The sequence below is a fragment of the Pelophylax lessonae genome (assembly GCF_965119305.1).
Source record: "Pelophylax lessonae genome assembly, chromosome: 1".
Taxonomy (NCBI): domain Eukaryota; kingdom Metazoa; phylum Chordata; class Amphibia; order Anura; family Ranidae; genus Pelophylax; species Pelophylax lessonae.
Genome location: NC_138768.1, coordinates 785,656,090 through 785,672,948, shown reverse-complemented (window position 1 = coordinate 785,672,948; position 16,859 = coordinate 785,656,090). Strand labels below are relative to the sequence as shown.

Genomic DNA, 16,859 nt, shown 5'->3' with positions numbered 1-16,859 from the left:
TACAAAATAAGAAAACAGTAAAGTTAGCCCAATTTTTCCATATTGTGAAAGATAATGTTACGCTGAGTAAATAGATACCCAACATGTCATGCTTCAAAATTGCGAACGCTCGGGGAATGGTGACAAACATTTGGTACTTAAAAATTATCCATAGGTGAAACTTTAAAACTTTTTACAGGTTACCAGCTTAGAGTTACAGAGGAGGCCTAGGGCTCAAATTATTTCTCCCGCTCTAGCGATCGCGGCGATACCTCACATGTGTGGTTTGAATACCGTTTACATATGTGGGCGGGACTTGCGAATGCATTCGCTTCTGCGCACAAGCTAACAGGGACAGGGTGCTTTAATTTTATTTTTTCTATTTATTTTATTTATTTTTTACTTTTACACAGTTTTAAAAAAAAAAATAAAAAATCTTGATCATTTTTATTCCTATTAAAAGGAATGTAAACATCCCTTGTAATAGAAATAGGCATGACAGGTCCTCTTTATTGTGAGATCTGGGGTCAAAAAGACCTCACACCTCACAACTACACTAAAAAAGAAAAAAAAAAAAACGTTGAAAAAAAATCAACAACGTTTGACGTCGCTCCGGTCCTCCAAGACCATAGAGTTGAGTGGGGGCCATCTTGCCCTCACTTGACTTCCTGTCTCTGAGGATCCGGGACCGGATAGTTTTTCCCGCTGCCGGCAGGTCCGGTAAGCGGGGAAAACAGCCGGGACGCGGTGGGAGGGGGGGCACCTCTTCCGCTGCACCGTAAGGGTGATCCTGCGGCGAATCTGCCGCTGGGACCACCATTATCTGAAAGCCGACCGCCCGCCGTTTAAAAAAAATACCGGGGTTATGGCAGCTATCTGCTGCCATAACCCCAGTATTTAGCTTTAAATGACTGACGTATAATGACAGCTGGCGGTCCGTAAGTGGATAAAGGAAAAAGCAACAGGTTCACTTTATTGGTGATTTTAACAGCTATGTAGAATTAATTTTCTTTTGCACTCCCACCCACCAGGAGTAAATATAGGAAGCCCTCTAAATTCTGAGCTCGTCTAGGACTAAGAACTCTTTTCTTCCCCCCCACTGACAGGCAGTCACCAAGCACCAGTGATGTCATGTGAGACGGTAGTGAGTCACATGCTCCTCATACTTGGAGGTATCAAGCATTGCTCTTCGATACCTTCTAAAGAGAATGTTTTTTATGGGGGTTACTTTGCTTCTATGATTAGCAGCTCTTAAAGAATATGTAAACCCAACATGCCATATTCCTGATATCTGGCTGCTATACCATGTACTCAGAGGCGTAACTAGAACCTTCAGGGCCCCGGTGCAAGAAACCATGAAGGGCCCCCTGGACCCCTGGGGCCCATTACTCCCATTGCGGGGCCCTTTATTACGGCCCCGCAGCAGGACACTTTCACAAGTTCTGCCATCTTGGGCCTCCCCCACGGTGGTGGAATGCCAGGGCCCTGTCGCAAGTGTGACCTTTGCGATCCTGGAAGTTCACCCACTGGTGTCAGTAGTTTTTTTTTTGGGGTATTTTAATTGTATTATTTTTATCATTTTATTTAATTTGAAGGAGCTGGTAAATTACATATTTACCGACCCCTTCCTGGTTCTCTATTGTGACAAATCCCCTGCAGCAGCCGGCAGGAGAGGGAAGGAAGCATTCTGAAGGGGGGGGGGGGGACCAGGGGAGCACACAGGGTCCCAGAGACAGCAGAACACAAGTGAACTGGATAGGAGGGGCGGCGGGGGCAGCATACAGAGGAACCAATCTCCTCCATTTCCCTCCTGCAGCTACAGAAGGAAAAAGGAGGACAGTGATTTCTCTACATGCTGCCCCCCCCTCCGCCCCTCCTATTAAGGTGTACAGGGGAGCCACATGGGCCCCCTTGAGCATGGGGCCCGGTTGCGATTGCAACCCCTGCAACCCCTGTAGTTACGCCCCTGCATGTACTTACATAGTTACATAGTAGGTGAGGTTGAATAAAGACAATAGTCCATCCAGTTCAACCTGTGTAGGTTTATGTGGCCGTAATCATCTCACATAGCCCTGAATGTTCTGATCCTTGAGATGTACATCTAAGAGTCTTTTGAAAGCCACCATACTTCCCGCAGAAACCACCTCTTGTGGTAGAGAATTCCACAATCTTGTAGCCCTAACAGTAAAGAACCCCCCATGTTGCCTGAGGTTAAAACGCTTCTCTAATCGCATTGTATGCCCTCATGCAATCCCTTCGACTGAATAACTGTTTTACTTGTATGAGAAAGTATCCTGTTCTCTTTGTATTGCTTCCTTTGTGTGAAATCCCTGCTTTTCCTGCTAGTCCCTCTACTTTCCTATTAAAACTGACCATGCCAGGTAGGAGAGCACAGTGTGGTCAGTTCTCTAGCTATACTGGGAATTCAGCCTACTCTCCTCCAACGATCAGACTTCTGTGGACACAACCCCCTGCACAGCCATTTCCTGGAAAGTTCATGGAACTGCTGCTGTGTCTCCTCCCTTAGCTACTTATGCAGCTGGGAACAGAGGGTATGTGATCACTTATAAAAAAAAGGCAAAAAGGATATTTATAATGTTTTTATGTACCATATTTATCGGCGTATAACTCCCTGAAAAAAAGTGCAAATAACAAGCGCATGTTAAATGGCTATATGTTAAAAAAAAAAGCCAATTGGGGGAGGGGGCTGCAAATCCCATACCTCCTGAATTCACCAGGACCTTGCTAGCCAGTGAATCCAGGCTGAATCCTGTTGGAGCAGTGAATCGTCCGGGAGGGGCGCGCTAGTGTGGTCCCCCCCCCCCCCCCAAAGCTTGTGTGGGGTGTTTGATGTCCCACGCGTTGGGATTTCAGCCCTGTATGGCATCTCTCCCCGCTGGCTGCCTTTCTCACTGGCACAATACAATACAGACAGTTCAGATCGGACTGAACCTGCCCCTTCCTCCTCTTTGGCTCTGATGTATTCTGTGTACACAGACAGGAGGAACCGGGGAGGAGACCGCTGTACATGTGCCTCTCATCTGAGGTCTATGTGATTATTATACACACACTATAGATGACACTTGCGGGGGTGGGGTTGTGTCGGACAGGGAAGGGAAAAAGATGAATACTTGCAGTAATTTGGGGGTGGGGGGAGGTGAGTAAGAGGATACTGTATGTGCTAGGCCCCCGGGCGTTTTGGGAGGAGAGGGGACTTGTGCTAGAAGATGAAGAGATTCTTGGTTTCCCAGATAGCAGCAATTCCTATTAAACTTTTGTAAAAATGTATTTATCCAAGTTTCTTCGTTAAAACAGTTGCTTTTACTTTCATATCACGTTATTTACCTTATAAGTGGTATAAATATTAATAGAAAAATATTCTTAGCTTTTGCTTTAAAGTTCTTTATTTAAAATGTAAGTTTTTTTTCCTGAAACTTCCCTCTTAAAATGAAGGTGCGTGTTATACGCCTGTGTGTGTTATACGCCGATAAATACAGTATTTATACACAAATGTTTTTGCCTTTAATTTCCATTTTAAACTGAATGGGTTGTTTTAGGTGAGGGTTTACATATACTCTAAGGATGCAGAATAATTAAAGTCAAACTTGCAGGGACAGTCTGACTGTTTCTAGGGAGGTGGATCTTCAGGTCATGGAGGAACGCTCTATAAATTGCAGTAGACGCTCTGCAAGCCTGATGGGTTTAGGTATACTGTATGTGCAGAGAGGGGAGGGAGGTGGAGAGGTGTATCGTCAATGACTGTGGTTGCTGCTTATCTCATTATCTATGTCAGCCACCATAGATGTGAGATCTTCACTTGTTTGGCCAATTGATGTCTCGTGTGCAGGGGTGCTTTGGAATTTGGGGATATGTTGGACATAAAATGGGCTAGCCCTTGTCTCCACTTTAAAGGCGCAAGAAACTAAGACATTTGTTCTTTCTACAACAGCTAAGCACTTTAGAATATAATAACTAAAATTATTTAGTTGCTATGGGCAAAGTAGGCTGTTCCATTTGCATCACTTTTAAACACTAGTTTAGGTGTAAGGTGTTTGTTCCCACCCTGTGGATATATATATATATATGTAGCAATATTTCCAGGCATTGAGCCTGATGTGGGTCTGCCATTGTTACCGGGAACACTTCCAACGCATTTAAGTTGAAAACCCAAGTGTGAGAGCTGAGACAATGACCATTCCGGCATCTTTGATTTGTTTTGTTTATTTTATAATGGGGATGGGAGAAGGGAATGAGTAGGATAATCCTCTGGCTAAACTAGGTTTAACTGGGACACTTTGTAGAAAAGATGCCTGTCAGCGCTGTCCTGACACCAGCTGAATGCCGACCAACGCTTCCTGGCGCTTGAAATACTGTTCTGCTGAAAGTGCTGAAACTTTGACTTTAACTCCTTGGTTAACTCAGAAGATCCAGGACTGTAATAATCCTTGACTCTTGACACTCTGTCAAGCTCAAAAGTCCTGCGTATGACTCCCTCCAGCCCTTCACTGACTGAGGTAGCTTCCTGTAACTGCTTGTGCTGCTGCAACTCTTAACACTGTACACTTGACTCTTCAGGGCCCAACCGCTGGCGCCCCCCTCTACACTTCCAGGGTCCTCTCACTAGGCAACCCCCTTAACACTTCAGGGTCCTCTCACTAGGCAACCCCCTTGACACTCCAGGATCCCTGGGACCTTCACTGGAGTGGTCCCCTCTACACTTGGCAGACCCCAGGGGCACTTTGCAGTACTCACGACCTTGGAAGGCTTTCCTGGAACTGAACCCCTCTTCCTCCATTGGTCCTTCTCACACCGGATCCTCTCTGCAGCTCAGTTTTCCCTCCTGGATTCTCAGGCAGCCACCCGAGAAACCCGATCCTTCTGACAGGAGGAGAGACAGACGTACTCCCCCTCCTGGGACTCTGCTTCCCGCAAAAGACGCTGCGTCATGCGTTCCCCTCAAACTTATACCCACTCCCAGAATCCTCTGCGGCAGAATCTGCCTTCTGGGGTAGATACAGGCCTGAATGGGCCACTGATTGGGTTTCCTCCACTGCCCAATGAGAATCCTCTCATGGAGCCAGTGGGGAGACTCCCCTCTTAGCAGCCACACCCGTTAGGCAGCCAAAGCCCATTATGCTTTTACCTAGCACCTACCTTGTAGGGTGCTACATATATATGGGTGGGAATGCGGGTTTTGGCCTTTTGTTACTGTTTTACTGCCCCTTATTTCATATGCATTGTTCATTTGCCAGTGACAACCATGGATTGTCAACTGTGTCTCTGTGTTTTTGTCTGCAGTCTGTAGTTTTTATTATTTATTGTAGAGTTTTCCATAACTTGTTGGCACATTATAAATCTGGAATAAAAATTATTTTTTCTAGATACATGAAACTGCTGGATATTTGGGAACAACGCTGCTGGCTGAGGCTTTCCTACCTATCCCTGAGACCACAGTGCTGACTGGGAACGCTCCTGTGGAGGAAGTGGAGTTCAGCAGTAACCAGAGGGTCATGTATGACCATGAAGGTGTTGGCAGTGGTATGTATAGTGTAACGGAGATAGGTAACTCTTCCATGATTAACTCACTATATACACGTGTTCTTCCTTCTAGTTCCCATTTTATGCTCAGAACACCATTATACTGTAAGTAATTCTTAGACTGCTATTGTTCAACATGAATAAGATCTTGAAATCTGTTCTGTTTCAAATGCTGCTTTATGCATTGACATATATCCATGGACCCGATCTGTCCAGAGAGTATGCATGGTGACTCGGCACCATCCACAGGCAGCCTAAAGTGGTTCTAAAGCCTAAACATTTTTTACCTTTAATGCATTCCTTGCATTAAGGTAAAAAATGTTTAGGCATCAGCACCCCCCCCCCATTTTTACTTACCTGAACCCTCATTTGATCCAGCGCTATGCACATCTGCAGGTCTTCCCTCGCTTCCAGGTCTCACTAGCTTTGCCGGGGCACTGGGTGCCATTGGCTCTCAATGCTGCTAATCAAAGCCAGTGATAAGGGGGCGGGCCAAGTCCTGTTGTCTAGTCACAGCAGTGGGGCTCAGGAGCGAGCACACACCAGTGCCCCCATGGGAAGCAGTTTCCTGTGGGGGCACTGGACAGAGGGGACCCAAGAAAAGGAGGTTCATTGCCACTCTGTGCAATTCAATTGCACAGAGCAGGAAAGTATAGAGATGTTTTGTTGCTTTTTCTTTTTTTTAATTTTACCTTTACAATCTTTAATTTTTAAATAAGACACAGAAAATGAATTCAATGCAATTTACCTTCTCACAAGTAAAGAAGAGGGGATATTGTTTTTTAGTCTTTTGAAGTGTAAGGCCTCATTCCCATGGGCTCTGAGGCCTGTAGACTAGAATAGGCCATTTGTATTTGAGGCTTGAGCTGTCAGGTGCTGCACGCAGGCAGCCCTGGTGAAGGTATAGGCACTCATCCTAGCTGGACAGGCATGTAGGTGTGGAGTGTGGAGGAGTGAGCAGCCTGAACACAGACAGTATGCGCCTGCCTGAATACCCGAACAGTGACTGCATCTGATTGAATTCAGTTAATGTTGGGCCGGCAATTTTCTACCTGACTCCTTCAATCTTGAAATTGCAATTTATTGAGCCATGTGGTGCTGACAGAGACACCCATTGCTCATATTTGAGGTGTGTATGGACAGCATTTGGCTTGCTGATTGTGGGCTCATACACATGTAGTTTGCTGCATTTTGCAAGACAGGCAAACTGCATGGTACTATCACTTCCATTCATGCTATTGGGCCAAATTATTCCCAAAAGCATTGTGTTGCAGGGTGTTAAAAATTATTTTGCATGCTGCTGTTTTGTGTGCATTGGCCTGCTGTGTGCTATCCAAGTAACATAAATGGACGCCTACAAAATGTTATTTGTAAACACGTGCTAATTTAGTTGGACACACTGCTGTATACATTTCAGGTTTTAATCTGCTGTGAATGAACCTTCATAACTGTAAATTATTAGATTTCCCTTTAATTAGAATTCTTTATTCAAAAATCTATTCTTAATGGAGTAAAGGATAAATAGGAATATACCAGCAGTCTGTTTCCCATTTTTATATAAGGTTCATAATATTGCTACTGCTTGAGCATCAGAAAGCAATTCAGTTCATACATCTGCATGTTGGTCCAAAAAAACTATGAGATTCTGGGTCATGTCCACCCATTTATCTTCTGTCCTGCAGCACTGGTAATATACAGGAAAAGATAAATCAGCTTTATAAATTAACTTCAATTGTTCTCTGCAAAGTGATGCACATTGGGAGCCATGCTGAAGTAATCTTATCTGATGTATGGGAATAAATTATGGTGAAGGGCGATCGGAGTGTCCTGTCACACCCAGCTAAAAATAATAAGAGCATTAATATAGAGCTCTACAGGCAGCTGCAGATCTGCAAGTCATTTCAACATACTTACAGGCTGGGGAAATGGAACATCATCTGTCATTGTATAGACATCTCGGGTAGGGTTGTTGATGATGGATTCCTACAAAAGATGGAGTTGTTTGTGTTTGTCTGGTATCTTCATTACTTGGAAACATTCGGATTATTTCATTACATTTGTCTAATAACTGAGCAGCATAGAGCCCTATGTATATGAATACCAAAATTTCTCTGTCGCTCATTGACAGACGTAGTCCTCCTTGATTAATATCAACTCGGGTTATACTGCCCTCTACAGGAGTAGGAATAGACAGGAAAGAAAACGTTCTGGCCACACCTTAGGGGCAGTCCCAGAGGGTATATCCTCTCCCTCTCTGCTACAGCAAATCAGTTTTTTTCTGTCTAGTTAGGAGTAAGGACCTAAGTTCCTTGCTGGGATCTCTGGTCCTGGCAAGATTTTTTAGAAATACTTTTTTAGGCAGCTTTTTTTCTCCAGTGTTCCTGTGAGATCTTCAAGCAAGTACGCTGAAACTGGGTGACGGGCTGGATGTTGAGATCCAGTGGTCACCCCAGTTAAGCCTACGAGCGCGTGCAGGTCCTAGCTCCGCGCTGGGTCGGCCGCGACATAGTCCCACTGGACGGGGACTGACCCTGCGAGTTAAATGTCTCGCCTGGACGCCAATGACCAACGGAGTCACGGCGTCCACATTGGTCGACAGCCCCCCCCCACTCCGGTGGAGAGGGGTTCTGTCAGGAGTTGGCGCCCGCCTGGTTCCGGTATGGTGAGTAAAATGTTCCCCCTCTCCCCCTGTCGGGTTTGTTGGTGGACGCGGGCCCCTCTCTAGGATGGATGGACGTGATCCTAACAGGTGTCATTAATCCCCCTCTTAAAAAAGCTTGGTTTGGGAGCTGACTATCTATAGTCACTATATGACACTATAAGGGAGATACTGAAGTCAGTGGCAGACTGCTAAAAGGCATTACTATTAAGGTATAGAGGTATCTTACCTGACATATGTGTATACAGGCCGATGCCTATGCCTGGATTACCGCATCCGCAGGTCGCCATCCTTCCATAAAGCCGGTCACCTCCGCAGGCCGCACAGACTCCCGCAGGCCTCACAGGCCGAGGATTACCTCCCGCAGGCCGCACAGGCCTCCTGCAGGCCCCGCAGGCCGCACAGGACGAGCACACACTCCCGCAGGCCACACAGGCCGAGCACACACTCCCGCAGGCCGCACAGGCCAAGCGCACACCTCCCGCAGGCCGCTGCTACCTTGCAAACCGCCGCTATCCTCCACAAGCCGCCGCCATTTTCATGCAGATCGCACGGGGCCGCCATTTTGGCGTAGCCTCGTGTCTCTAGCATGGGGGCGGCCATGTTTGAGGTGACCAAACACCTCGAGGAGCAATTGGGAGGCGCCGGAAGGCGTGTAAAGGGGCGGAGCCGCCTCCTTTCCCCGGAAAGCAAGCCTAAGACTCCCTGTCTGTAACAGACAGTGCTGGAAGCAGGTTGTATAGAAACTTCTGAGCATCAGGTGGTGAGCCTTGGGGTCTCTCTCTCTCTGTAGGGGTCCAAAAGCAGGTAACACTGAGGGGCGCTGCTGCGCTGGGGGAGAAGAAGAAAAAGAAAAAAAAAAAGTTTTTTTTTTTATTTTTTGATTACAATTAATTTTTTCTGGCAAGTGTCTTGTATAATCATGGACCCTGCCGCACATGTATCCCCACCTGATCCCCTCGAGGTGGCCGCAGGACCCTCCAGTGCCTCACAGAGTATGGATGCATTTACAGCAGTTTTGGAGTCTTTGGTATCCCGGGTGGAGATGGCCTGTCAGGGACGGGGGTCAAGAAAGCGACCCCCGCCTACCCCTATTTCATCTGATACTTCAGATTCAGATTCTGAGATGGTCATTGCAGCTGCAGGTCCCTCTGCAGGGGCTGTTGTCTCAGGTAATGTTCCCTCAGATAGTGAGGAGGACGGTTCTACCTCCGCCATGGCACAAGAAGAAGCATTGGTGGACGCATAGTTATGTCATAGTTGTGTCTGTCCGGGAAACCTTAAGACTTGAGGTTATACCGGCAGAGGTAACCGAGATGGAAATTCCCTTTGGTATTAGTAAGCCTACCAAGACGGCAACGGTTTTTCCCTTACCCAAATGTTTTGGTAATAATATTAAAGAGGAATGGGATCATCCGAAACGAATCCTTACTATTTCCAAACGCATTGCTAGACGCTACCCGTTTGAGGAATCCCTCATTAAAAAATGGACGGTACCACCAGACCATCCAGACTAAATAAAGCCACTGTTATCCCGTTGGAGGACGCTCCGTCCTTTAAGGATCCGGTGGATTGGAAAGTGGAAGCGGAATCCCGCACTGTTTTTTCCCTGATAGGGTCATCCTTTAGACCAGTGGTTGCCATTGGTTTAGTTTCACAAACATTGACAGAATGGGCAAAATTGTTACGCCATGACCTAAAGGGGAGAAGTATCCCCCAGGCAGCGTCTGATTTGATGGAACAAATTATACAAGGACTACAGTTTGTCTGTGACGCAGCCCTGGATGCCACTCCCTTGTTAGCGCATGCATCAATGTCAGTAGTAGTCCTCAGACATGTGCTGTGGTTAAAATGTTGGTCGGCGGATCAAGGTTCCAAAAAAGCTCTGGCGAATCTCCCTTTTCAGGGGAATCGCCTATTTGGGGCCACCCTAGGTGAGATCATAAAGGATGTCACTGGGGGCAAGAGCACTTTTTTGCCGCAGGCTGCTAAAGCTAAAGGACCTCGTAACAGGCTTGGACCTTTCTTTTCAGCTCATAAAAGGTTTGTTCGCTCCGCTGGGGCGAGTGGGAAGGGCAAAGCCCCTTCAGGAGGTTACAAAAGGCGCTGGTCGGGTAAACAAAAGGCAGACTCAGCCAAACCTGAAGATAAGGCTAATACAGCCTGAAGGTGCGCCCCCACCCGGCTCAGGGGTGGGGGGACGTCTTCACCGGTGTTCAGATCCAGAGCTTTCCTGAATCCCGGACTAAAGGGTTCAGGAGATCATATGATCAGGATACAAGATCGAGTGTCGATCACTGCTACCGGTGCGATTCTTCCCTTCCAACATTTAGATGCTACAGGGAGCGGTAATTCCCGTTCCCTGAGCAGATCATTTTCTTTACCTTTTCCAAAGATCGTTCCCAGTTCCCTTCAGGAATCGGATCTGGTTGAGCGAGCGGACCAAGGAGTCTCTGGTCCGGTGACTTCGGTCTCTAATGCTCAACCAAGAGAAGTCACCACTTCTGATAGGAATCAAGTTTCTGATAAATGTGTGGGAACCGAGAGCGATCAGACTTTCTCGGATTGCCTGGACCAAGCAGCTCTAGGGCAGCCCGGTTCGGATCCAGTCAGACAATATCATGGTGATGACTTGGGTCGATCACCAAGGATTTCACCATCTGTGTCTTCATTAGAGCATCCCGGAGGTGGATCTGTTGGCATATCGACTCAACAGGAAGGCGCGGAGGTTGGCAACGCGCGCCCGCGATCCTCTAGCAGACGCAGCAGACACGCTGAACGGCCCGTAGGGGCAGTATCAGCCACCATATGTCTTCCCCCCCCTCTCAAGTTGCTGCTGAGATTTCTCCGCAGGATAGAGGTGGAGGGAACTCCAGTTATCCTGGAAATTCCAGGCTGGCCTCGTCAAGCCGGGTACGCCGACTTGGACAGGCTAGTCGCGGACGCTCCTTTGAGACTTCCTCTCAGGGAGGATCTGCGGTCTCAAGGACCGATCTTCCATCGTGCTTTACAGTCGCTGGTTTTAATGGCCAGGCCATTGAGACCCAGGTACTGAAGGACAGAGGGTTGTCAGCTTCAATTATTCCTACGCTAATCAAAGCAAGGAAAGCGACTTCCAGCAAAGTCTATTATCGCACATGGAAGACTTATATTGCGTAGTGTGAATCTTTGGGATTTCCCCCACGTACCTATTTGGTGACCCGAATTTTGGCTTTTCTGCAAAAGGGGGTTGAGCAGAAATTATCCTTGAGCACTATGAAGGGTCAGGTTTCAGCGTTAGCAATCTTCTTTCAGAAGCCTCTGGCTACCCATTCCTTGGTGCGGAATTTCATCCAGGGGGTGCGGCACTTGGCTCCGCCAGTGCGCGCGCCCTTACCACCCTGGGATCTTAATTTGGTTTTGTCGGTTCTGCAGAAACCTCCCTTTGAAAATATCAGGGAGATTCCCTTGCTTACATTATCCCAGAAGGTGGCCTTCTTGGTGGCTATTACTTCTGCACGCAGGGTGTCAGAACTGGCTGCATTATCATGCCATTCCCCATATCTAGTGGTTCATAGGGATAAGGTAGTTCTTCATCCGAAGCCATCCTTTCTTCCTAAGGTGGTTTCAGATTTTCATCTGAATGAAGATATTGTGCTACCTTCCTTGTGTCCTAACCCAATCATCCTCGGGAATGTGCGTTGCATTCCTTGGATGTAGTTCGGGCAATCAGGGTATACCTGAAGACTACGGAATCATTCCGTAAAACGGATTCACTTTTTGTGGTCACGGATGGCCCCAGAAAGGGGTTGCCTGCATCTGCCGCGACTATCTCTAAATGGATTAGGCAGACGGTGGTACAGGCTTATTCTATTAAGGGTCGGAATCCTCCGTTCCCTGTTAAGGCGCACTCCACTCGAGCGCTCAGTACTTCCTGGGCCTACCGTCATCAGGCGTCAGTGGTCCAGGTGTGCAAGGCGGCTACCTGGTCGTCGGTGCATACCTTTACAAAATTTTATAAAGTTGATGTGATGGCATCGGCGGATGCCTCATTTGGCCGCAATTCGAGGAGACCGGTGGTCTACCTCGAGGGTTTTTTTCCGTTGAAATTTCAGTTGAGTCTCATCTTTTGATTGATGAGCCTTTAAAACTTCTAGTTGGCACCGGTTGGGCCTTCTAGATTGGATTTTGATTTTTTATCCCACCCCTCATTTGTGGCACTGCTTTGGGACGTCCCGAGTTGATATTAATCAAGGAGGACTACGTCTGTCAATGAGCGACAGAGAAAAATGGATTTTTGTAAGATCTTACCGTAAAATCCTTTTCTCTTAAGCTCATTGACAGACGTAGTACCCGCCCCTCTGTTTTTGAGTTGGGTTGGGTTAAATTCTCTAAACACTGCTTTGTGACATAACTGATTTGCTGTAGCAGAGAGGGAGAGGATATACCCTCTGGGACTGCCCCTAAGGTGTGGCCAGAATGTTTTCTTTCCTGTCTAGTCCTACTCCTGTAGAGGGCAGTATAACCCGAGTTGATATTAATCAAGGAGGACTACGTCTGTCAATGAGCTTAAGAGAAAAGGATTTTACGGTAAGATCTTACAAAAATCAATTTTTTGAATTCTCAATGAACCAGGATTTTAAGGTCTCCTTACGACTGGCCACCTAGACAATGCTTTGAAGCCTATGGCCTAGTATTCTACAAAGTGGCTTTACCCCAGATATTTTAGCACTACAGTCTTTGAACAGTAGATTCCCGGGCTGGTCTAGCATGTTACTCAATCTTAATACAGTGTCAAAAAAGTTTCCTATTTTAAAATCTTATATCCCCAAAATACATGTGCAATAAAGTGAACATGTGACTTCACCTAAATGTGCACTGCCTGGATCAAAGTAGTTTTATCTGGGAACTGCAGGCAAATGGCTAAATACACAGTTGAAATACACATGCACACAACAGGAATTGTCTCGTAATTAGGGCATATAGTTGTGAGCAGCCACTTTTGTGATTCCTACACTTTGGCCAGCACAGCCAGAAGTAAAGCACCACTTATAGCAGCTGCTAGAGACAATCGCAAGAGAATCTGGCAGGTTGGTTATACCCAAGTTGATTGATTGATCAACTTGGTACATTCAGCCTGCCCATTAACGGTTTGAATCTCGGCCGGTTCCTGCTGAACCGGCCAAGATTTGAACCATGTATATCTGGCCTTACTCCCATTTTTTGGTGGATCTGAACGGATGCCCCATGCATCTCTATGGGGCATCGGATGTCAGCGGAGACATGTCCGCTGATATCCGATCCAATCCGTCAAATCTGGACGGATGGAAACCCTATTTTCCATCTGTCCAACGGATGGGATCGGATGAGAACGGACAGGCGGTCCGTTTTCTCATCTGATTCCCCCATAGAGAACAACGTGGACCTGACAGCTCTGTCTCCGCAGACAGCGTGGAGACAGAGCTGCCATCCACCTGCTCAGCGGGGGATCGGTGGATCGATCCCCCACTGAGAAAAACGGACCGTCGGGTGTGAAAGGGGCCTGAGAGTTAAGGAGTGTTGTGGTTTCACCTCCCCAACCCCCCCAGCCTGCTGATCAGACAATAAAGAAGTGGTAACACACAACATAGTCTTCAGTTCTGCTCATTGTGCTTTCTGTCACTATCTTCGCTCAAAGAACATGTGCATCCCATTGATTGACTCCTAGTGCTGCCCTTCCATTTTCCACTGCTGCTTAGCATGGGTTTACCAGGAGTCTGATATCAGCACATATTCATGTTGAATGCAAATGTGAATTTTTGTTTAAAGCAATGTTTTGTTTTTTATGTCAGTGAGGTTCAGCTTTAATCCTATCCCCCCCTATCCAAAGCTAAAAAATAATGTTGCCTTTAATTATTTGTGGCAGTTACTGTCAATAGCACCGATAAGAGCTTAGGTAACACCTAGTTTTTAAGGTCGTCCTGTACATAGACCTGATAGAAGCTTATCGGATTGAAGGTCTGATGATGGGGCTTGATTTGTTCCACTGCTAAATGTCGTTCCTGGTGTATTTGTAGGCTGCGTGTCATGAATTTTGGTGCACACACGGTAAAATTCTCGCAGCGGTGGGCACACAACTGGAGCAGTTGGAACTCGGATGGACCATTTCCATTGCCATCATTATTGCCAACGATGTAACCTGAAACAGGAACTTTGCACAGTATAAAGATACTTATGAGCCTAAGGAGTACAGTGCTGTCTTCCCGCAGCCAATTCTTCTTATCGCTGCTGGATCCGCAGTGCTGTCATCCTGGATTCGGGTGCCGGTTGTAACCTCCATATGAAGCTGCACAGTACAGGGAGACTGGTTCTGTAGCCACTTGGGGCATGTGACACTTCCCAGGAGGCTGCGGCTGGGGAGGGAGGTCGGACGAGGTGATCTTCGGTTCAAATGTGAGAATTGGGGAAGTGGGAGCGGATACCGGCAAAAAAAAAAAGTGCACCTTTCCCCTCAAAAGTGATAATGTGCAAGTGTTGTTGGTACTGGCGCTACCACAATAATATCAAAAAATGGTAGTAAAGTGTGCTGTGCGTTCAAGTGATAAATGAACATAAAAGGTATAAAATTCCAAATACAAGGTAATCATAAAATCATGGAAAGTGCACTGTGCGTTTTTGTCTTGTGGACCTATGAGGGCCGAGGTGCCACAACATAAAACCATAAGAAATGCTTCAAAGGTGCAATAAGACTGTGCCAGTGCACTAAGTGCTCACATTTGATATCGTGCAGTAATATAAGAGGTGCTGTTACCCGCGGCCCCCCACTAGGTAAGAGCGCTTACCGCACACTTGGTCAGCATAGGTGTACACAGATGTTGCGGGTAACCTGGCTCCCACTCAGAGTCACCTCAGGCACTCTGATCACTCCACTCTCAATTCTCTGAATAGGGAACCGCCCCATGGGGCGGGGCTATCATGGCGGTTCCCTATTCAGAGGATTGAGAGTGGAGTGATCAGAGTGCCTGAGGTGACTCTGAGTGGGAGCCAGGTTACCCGCAACATCTGTGTACACCTATGCTGACCAAGTGTGCGGTAAGCGCTCTTACCTAGTGGGGGGCCACGGGTAACAGCACCTCTTATATTACTGCACGATATCAAATGTGAGCACTTAGTGCACTGGCACAGTCTTATTGCACCTTTGAAGCATTTCTTATGGTTTTATGTTGTGGCACCTCGGCCCTCATAGGTCCACAAGACAAAAACGCACAGTGCACTTTCCATGATTTTATGATTACCTTGTATTTGGAATTTTATACCTTTTATGTTCATTTATCACTTGAACGCACAGCACACTTTTTCTACCATTTTTTGATATTATCGTGGTAGCGACGGTACCAACAACACTTGCACATTATTACTCACATACTACCTCAGAGGTAGGTTGGCGGTAGCTTACACCACTATTTTTAAGAATTTTTGAATTTGATTCATATGTATTGAAACTCCATAGCGCTGGTAAAACTCCATACCCCCTATATCTTTCCCCTCAAAAAACCTGCAACTCCATTACAGGCAGGAGGGAAAGGGGAGAATGTGCAATAATTCACATTTGAATAATGTTTCACTTTAACTATCCAGTCCATTTGTATGTAATTAGGCGAATCCTTGCACATAGTAGTTCGATTTATAAGAGTTTGTATAGTAATATTGTAACGTGGTGAATTTTTGAGCACTGTTGATGAGATGTCCATTTGCCCCTGTGGTGATGAGACAACTGTCATGTCTTGTCATTATCATACACTGGTCATTTGTCATGCACTGCTACCTTAGTCCACCACTGCCTACAAATAGGCTTACAAAGTCACCATTACATACCTGTATTATGACATTATTCCTACAAACAATATCTTTTGGCACATCTGTCTTCCTATTTTTCTGGTCATGCATGAAATGATGCATTCATCATAGATTCAATCATTTCAAACAGTCTTTCACTTAAGAATGTTTCTTAGACGAGGAGAGAGGTCATTTTGATGGAATTTTTCTTCAGGACTGAATATTCAGTTTTCATGAAAATTTTATTTTATTACTCTTGCTAGCCATTTAGTGAGTATGATTGTTTCATGAGAATGATTATTATATGGAGTAGTTGTATCATTACATGCATGACGATCCTTTAAACACCTATAATTGTATTCTTTACTCCGACTTATCCAAAGTATCTGTGGTTCTGCTCTCTCTACTTTCAGATGTTCCATTTTCTTTTGAAGCTGATGGAAGTAATAGGATGGCTCTGATGACTTCTGGGAAAGTGTCATACTGTGTGTCTTGGGCAGTTGGGGAAAATGGAGTGCCACTTGTTCCTTCCATGTCACAGCAAAAGAACGCTCTTCAACGGTGAGCATACACCACCAAAAATGTTTAGCTATTGGCAGATGCCAATTATGAGAGTGATATTTAGCCTACATTTATGTATCATTATTCTTAAAGAAAACCTATACAGGGGGAAATCCTAAAAAAAGGCAACCAGTGGCTTCTTTTTCCCAAAATGCCAGATGACTGGCTGTCTTTCTAGTCTTCTGTCTTAGTACCTTCTGAATCAGTGACCCAGAATAAGTATGCAGATCAGTTCTACATTTGGTAGCTGCATGCGTTTTTCAGGTCATTGACTGAAAGTGAAGAAGCAAGTGCATGGCAACTGTTTTTTTTTTTTTTTATTAGGAAG

The 16,859-nt window shown here is 46.1% G+C and overlaps 1 protein-coding gene across 1 annotated transcript in view; it reads left to right on the top strand.

Moving 5' to 3' along the window:
• CC2D2A (coiled-coil and C2 domain containing 2A) overlaps window positions 1–16,859 on the top strand; it is a 197,395-nt gene that overhangs the window by 120,945 nt on the left and 59,591 nt on the right. The window contains exons 17-18 of the mRNA XM_082265276.1: window positions 5,361–5,517; window positions 16,384–16,531. Coding sequence (XP_082121402.1) covers window positions 5,361–5,517; window positions 16,384–16,531 — 305 coding nt within the window. The remainder of the gene's footprint in view (window positions 1–5,360; window positions 5,518–16,383; window positions 16,532–16,859) is intronic.